Genomic DNA, 6,811 nt, shown 5'->3' on the forward strand with positions numbered 1-6,811 from the left:
CTCAAGTAAGCGTACCCTAAAAGAGGGACAGATTGACAGAAAGAGAGACAAAAAGGGGAACAGACAATGACACGTATGGTTATTCAGACAATCTCAGACTGATAACATGAATGGTAACTCTGGTAAATGTTAACATTTGGAACATACCTTTGGAAGAATTTGTTTGCATTCGGGCCCGCTCTTTTCTTCCCCCATCTCTGTCCAAAGTGAGCAGCAGCCATCTTTGATGAACTTTTCAATCTCTCCATCTGATGCCCTGCCAGTACTTGCATTTCTTTGCACTGATTGAAAAAAAAAGAGAAAAAAAAAAGAGATCAGTCGCAATACTATAGACCAGTGGTGTCAAACTCAATTCCTGGAGGGCCGCAGCTCTGCAGAGTTTAGCTCCAACCAGCTCCAACTCACACCTGTTTGGAAGTTTCTAGTAATCCTGAAGACCTTGATTAGCTGGATCAGGTGTGCTTGATTATGGTTGGAGCTAAACTCTAGCACTATGTCAGCAAACTCACAATTATAGCTTTATTATTATAAATAAACATTACTTTGATATTATATGTGTAGAACGGTTTATTAAAATATTATGTTATATGTTAGATTATCAAATGTTTACTCACCAGTGTATTAAGTTCTTCTGGTCTTCTGGCAGTTAGCAGCACAAAAAGGCCGTCAGGTTTTGTCATTAGATGTCAAAGCTAGTGCGCATGTCTTGAAACTCATATAGGGGATGGGGGCGTGACGTCACGTCTCTAGCGCCGTGGTGGCTGATGGGAAAAATCGCCATATTGTGAGGCCACTTGTTGTGACGCACCGAGGATGTTGTAGTCATTGGAAGAACCTGTTGTGTTGTTGGATGTAATGTCTGTTCACACGATCGACGGGGCAAAAATTTAGACAACGAACTTTCTTTTTATTGTTTTCCGGCCTGGAAACAGAATGAAGGGAGTCATGTGTCCGATGTAACCAAGTGGAGACGGATGGCCTGGATATCCGCTATAAGACGCACGGACATACACTTTGCAGACATCCCAAGATCATTGAAAGTGTGTTCCAGGCATTTTCATTCAGGTAAGTGTATAAACTTCAATTAGCAAATGATTATGTGTTCTCATTTTGTTCTGTTCCCGAGAGGAGTAGTCATAGGTTCCTCTGCATTTTGTAACTTAGCACTATTCTGTCGACATTGTGGCAAAATGAGCAAGCTAAGTTAGGCTAGTTCAAATAAAGTGCGCTGAATGAATGTGATCAAAACAAAGCACTCAGCTGAGCCACTCAGATATTCCGAGGTGTAACCCAGCCAGAACTAAGAAGTTTTGATCACTGTGAGTCTGTGACTGAAGCACGAGAAATTATCTTAATAACACTTGTAAGTATGTTTGCCACCTGAGTTCAGTTGGAACTGAAACGTGAAGTATCTAGTATGTAGTATATAAGTATATAGTATTCCCACTGTTGATTGCAATAATTTGTTTCAATATGGATACTTTTGTCTCCCCAAAGGTAAACCAGCATATGAGATGGACGAGTCTCATCCAGACTGGGCTCCAACCCTGCACCTGGGTCACTCTGAAGTCACAGCCACAGTGTCAGATCGGCATGCCCGCAGACAACATAGACATCATTTGAGAGAATCTGAGGGAGGAGGCCAAAATGAACAAAACAACGTGAACGAAGATGAGAGAGATGGAGTCCAAGAAGATGCAGGAGAAGAGGGATATGGGGATCAAGCAGAGGCAGGGGCTGCAGAAGAAGAAGAGCATGGGGATCAAGCAGAGACACGAGCAACGGAAGAGGAGGAAAATAGAGAACAGACAGAAACAGTCAAACCAGCTGCTAAGAGACTAAGAGCAGAATGCCAGCTCTGTGAGCAAAGCAGTGCAGAACTAACCCGTCTGTTGCAGGAAAATAGGGAGCTTAGGTCTGAGTTAAACAAGTTGAAGATGGATGAAGAGTTTTTCAAAGATAATACAGAGAAGGTACAATATTATACAGGACTTCCATGTTTTGCAATTTTGTTGTCAACGTTTACTACTGTTAAGCCCTTCCTACCAGTTGCAAAGAAGCTGTCACAATTTCAAATGGTTTTACTGACACTCATTCGTCTAAGGCTTGATCTTCCAATCCAGCATCTTTCACACATTTTTAATGTGTCACGTAGAACTCTTTCTGCTACCTTTGCCGACACCATAGATGTGCTGTATGCACGCCTTACTCCCTTGTTGTACTGGCCTGAGAGACACTGTTTACAAGCCACAATGCCACATCAATTTTTGGAAGCTTTTGGAAAGCGTGTTGCGATTATTGTTGACTGTTTTGAAATACGTACAGAGAGGCCGTCAAATTTAATGGCGCGCACACAATCCTTTTCCCACAACAAAGGTACACACACAATTAAATACTTGATAGGAATTACACCCCCAAGGCCAAATGTAATTTATTTCAAAGGGAGGGGAGGCGAGGGGAGGGGGGAACGAGCATCTGACAAGCACATAACCGAGAATTGTGGGCTTCTTAACAAACTGTTGCCTGGCGATTTAGTGTTAGCGGACCAAGGCTTTGATATTAAAGACAGTGTGGGAATGATGTGCGCGGAAGTTAAAATTCCTGCATTCACTAAACGCAGATGTCAACTCGATGCTAAGGATGTGGAAGACACACATGCTATAGCACACCTTAGGATACATGTAGAAAGGGTAATAGGTAGCTTGCGCAATAAGTACACACTATTACATAACACAATATCAATTAGTCTGTTGCTTCCCTGTAAGGATGAAGAATTTACCCTTCTTGATAAGCTAGTTAATGTTTGCTGTATTTTAGTTAACATGTGTCCAAGTGTTGTTGTAAGGCCAGATGAAACAGAAAAGTGTGCATGTTGAATGGTAAAAAGACCCCAGGAGAAATTGTTGGTTTCTATTTGGTGTGTGCGAGTGTGTGTGAATGTGTGGTACCCTCCTGAGCAGTGGCGGCTGGCCAATAGAGGGCGCTAGGGCGCCGCCCTCCCTGGACCACACACACAAAATAATAATTATATAAATTATTTAAATGTATATTTGTATGATGTGATATATTAGAAAATCATCTGTAAAAAAATATATGTTTTTACCATCATAATATGACTTCTCTGCCTGTCTGCACGTCTCAATTTCAGCTGAGGGGCAATCGAGAAATCGCCCACAGGAGGCGGGTCTTTGTAGAATTTAGTCAAATGCTGATTCAAGATATAAATATATTCAAGATGTGACATAAAATTTAGCCAATCAGCGTCCTCAAATCTTATCTGAAATGGGCGATTAATCAGGCGTCATTAATTCCAGACACAAACCTAACTCTGTAAAGTCTCTACTCCAAATTCCGTTTGAGAAGAGAACTTTTGGCAGAAAAACTGAAGATAAAAGAGCTGGGTCCAGATCAGCCTGACCTCTTAATCAGACAGCAGACAAGCGAAAAAGGGAAGAAGTACACGCGAAGCTACTCTTCCAGTTGGTACACCAAAAAGGCCTGGCTATGTGGGTGTGTTTCTGCTAATGCCTTATTTTGCTTTCCGTGCTTGCTGTTTAAAGCAACTGGGGCAGATCCAGCATGGACAGTTACGGGAGTGAGAGATATGAAGCACCTGTCCGAGAAAGTAAGAAAACATAAGAACACTAGGGCACACATGGATAATTCTGTCAAACTAGCCATTTTGGTAAGAGTTAACATCGCTACTCAGTTAGACGACGGCCACAGGATTGCGATAAGAAAACACAACGGGGAGGTGGATAAAAACAGGTATATTTTATCCAAGATAATTGATTGTGTTAAGTTTTGTGGGGCTTTTGAGTTGGCCTTGCGTGGGCATGACGAGACTGACTCATCAGACAACCCTAGCATTTTTAGGGGTTTAGTGGATTTTGTTGCCACGATAGACAATGTGCTAGAGGAGCACCTTAAGACAGCTACCGTTTTTAAGGGCACATCAAAGATGGTACAAAACCAGCTGTTGGACTCCATGCTATCAGTGGTAAAGGATTACATTCTGAGAGAAGAGCAAAATTCCTGTACACATAAGTCAAAAGAAAACATGCAGGGTTTTTTTTCACCACATTGATTTTCTTGTACATGGTTATCCTCAGATTTGTATCAGTCATGGAAGTATCCAAAATTTAACTGAGACTGGTAAATTAACTGAACAGAGATGATTTAACGAATAAACAGGTAACCAGATGTTCTTTAACTTTGTCTGCATTGCAATAAATCATATTGCAACGCTTGCTGTAATTGTTTGATGTGCCAATGTGCCACAGCCCCACCTCAAAATTTTTTCACCAGCCGCCACTGCTCCTGAGATTGAACATGTTTGTATTCAGTGTGTGTACCTTCCTTAGAATGAACATGGTATGCTATTTGTACCTTAAATACTTCAGATGAAAATGGATGACAATTTGAGCATTAAAAAAAAAATTTTAATAAAAAAAAAATCTCCTGCAAAGTGCAATGTTTAGTTTCTTGTGTTGAACTTCTTTGAAACACTGAATTTCAAGTAACAGGCTAATACTCTTTGAGTAAAGTAAAACACTTTTAAAAAAACTCTTAACTGAGTAGGCCTAAGTGCAATTCTTTCATAAACAACAGTCACTTCTTTACTACTGCTCTCTTTCACTTGGAACATGAGGCTGCATGTCCTTTGAGTAATATTTTGCCACAAGTTCTGGGAGGCACACTTTCTTGAAGAATTCTTGTGCTTTCTGTAGACGAGGTTCCCAGAACTCCTGGTCTGGAAAGACACGCACCACAGTGAAATCGTTTTCAGTCCAAACAACAAGATCACAGTGATTTGATTGGGTGACAAAAATCTGTCTGGATCTGTGTGTAGAAGCGGTGGTCTCTTTTCAACTGAAGGTTGTTTGAGGACAACTGGAGACAAAAGTCTTTGTCCTTCATGTTCAATGCCTGCTGGATGCTGCAGGACCGATACTTGAAAGGACATTTCACCTCCAGGCAGCCCTTCCCACAGCATTCACACATAGTCAGGCCATCCGGTGACGCTCTGATTTCAAGGAAGCTGCTGTTGATTATGAAGCCACACGGTTCGATTTTGAAGTTTGTCTGAGATGCAGCTCTGGATTCAGTGTCCAACTTAAACAACAGAGCACCTACATGAGTACAGGTCTCAGCTATCCCTGAAAAGATGTATATCCCTGTGATGTGTGTTTCACTAATCACAGGTAGGTAAGCAAGATGATACACACCTTTGTACGAACGACGGTGTTTTCACAACTCGGCGGTTTGTAGGCTTCCAAGTCATGGACCCAGACATTTGTGAACTGAACGTGGGCTTCCATTAGTGGTGCAGCGGATCACAACACTCACGGTTCGGATCATATTACGGATTTTGAGTCACGGATCGGATCATTTTTCGGATCAGCAAAAAAATAAATAAAATTTACTGAAAGCTTACTTAAAGTACTTCTATACCACAGCAAAAACTACTAGCTTAACTAATACAGTTAGTAATAAAACAAAAACAATTACTCAAATTACAAGCATTGATGATTACAACATAACACAGTTACAAATAAAGTCACTAACAGAATTCAGGAGCAGAAATATAATAATTAATTGTAGATTATCACAATAGTGCTGCACAAGTTAAATACAGGTTAATCTTTGTTAAAGCTGTGGTGTTATTTGATTAGCAGACAGAAGCAGGTATTTATTGGCTGCTGTCTCTTTAAGACCAAATGCACGGACCTAATACTGACACGCATCCGGTTTCTTTCTCAGCTGTTTACGTTCACTGAAGACATAACCGACTGTGTTTACTAGAATACTTGCCAAAACGTGTTGTCACGCGTTGTCTCTCTCTCTGCGTGTGCGCACTTCGGGTGCGTGCGGCAGCGGCTGAGCGCAAAGAAAACAGCACGCGAGTTAAAATTGCTTGAATGTGTAAATTGGCAAGAGAAAACATGGGCAAATGATAAACTTTCCCTCTATGATGGTTAATCCGCGAATCACATGCGTGCCGAACCGTGCAGCCTGATCCGTATGGATCATGGATCATCTACGATCCGTTGCACCCCTAGCTTTCATAGATTTAAAATTACGAAACTGAGCCTCGGTATAAGCACTCACACCACAGACTAAATACACAAAAATATCTGGAAATGTCAGAGGAGGTAAATCGTCTGGGTCTCAAGTACATTCTCTTGCAAGCACCTCATACGGATCCAGATTTCCGATCAATGCCATCTTTTCCAGGTACCGTTTTCTTGCGTCCGGTAGAAGTTTGTCTCTTTATAGTACATTTCGTTCATTTAATCGACTTTGCAACATTGTTTTCCACACATTTTCATGTAGTAACTGGTTGTTTTAAGCCTCGCCCGATGTGGCCTCACAATATGGCGGCACCCTCTTGTTTACGTCCCAGAATGCACTGCGCAGTGACGTCGGTTGCCAAGCTCTATAGCAAAAATTATGTTAAAGTTACCTTAACCACTTTAAGCTTTTTTAAATTATATTAATTAAATCATTAATTTCCAAATGTAGTTAAAGAAAAAAGAGAATGTTGGATAAAAGGGAAAAATATTAATAGGAATTAAAATAAAAAATACACTAAAAAATAACGTAACGAGGGCAGGTAAAAGATATTATGTTTAAGTTTAAGTGTCACTGCTACAAACTATTTACCACATTGTAAACGGAGACCCACCCCCAGCACTCAAACCTAAACTGGTCCGAGTATGCATGCCCATATCTCAGCCAAAATCAGACCAGCACTTTATGGTCCGTAATCGGGCCGAATGTGGCTAAATGTGCCGTGTCTCAGTGCAAA

At 41.0% G+C, this 6,811-nt stretch overlaps 1 protein-coding gene across 1 annotated transcript; it reads left to right on the top strand.

Annotated features, from left to right (window-relative positions):
- Positions 1 to 813: 813 nt before the first annotated feature.
- Positions 814 to 2,230, top strand: LOC107724034 (troponin I-like). The gene is made up of 3 exons (XM_016532808.1): positions 814 to 1,065; positions 1,498 to 2,003; positions 2,156 to 2,230. The coding sequence occupies exons 1-3, from the start codon at positions 975 to 977 to the stop codon at positions 2,228 to 2,230; spliced, it is 672 nt and encodes a 223-aa protein (XP_016388294.1). The 5' UTR covers positions 814 to 974.
- Positions 2,231 to 6,811: the final 4,581 nt, after the last annotated feature.

The sequence above is a fragment of the Sinocyclocheilus rhinocerous genome, unplaced genomic scaffold, assembly GCF_001515625.1.
Source record: "Sinocyclocheilus rhinocerous isolate Xijiao unplaced genomic scaffold, SAMN03320098_v1.1 scaffold1356, whole genome shotgun sequence".
In the NCBI taxonomy this organism is placed as follows: Eukaryota; Metazoa; Chordata; class Actinopteri; order Cypriniformes; family Cyprinidae; genus Sinocyclocheilus; species Sinocyclocheilus rhinocerous.

Coding starts and splice junctions, on each gene's coding strand:
- LOC107724034 (XM_016532808.1), top strand. CDS start 975: ATGGCCTGGATATCCGCTATAAGACGCACGGACATACACTTTGCAGAC. Junction 1,066..1,497: donor TTCCAGGCATTTTCATTCAG/GTAAGTGTATAA, acceptor GTCTCCCCAAAG/GTAAACCAGCATATGAGATG. Junction 2,004..2,155: donor ATACAGGACTTCCATGTTTT/GCAATTTTGTTG, acceptor TGTGTCACGTAG/AACTCTTTCTGCTACCTTTG.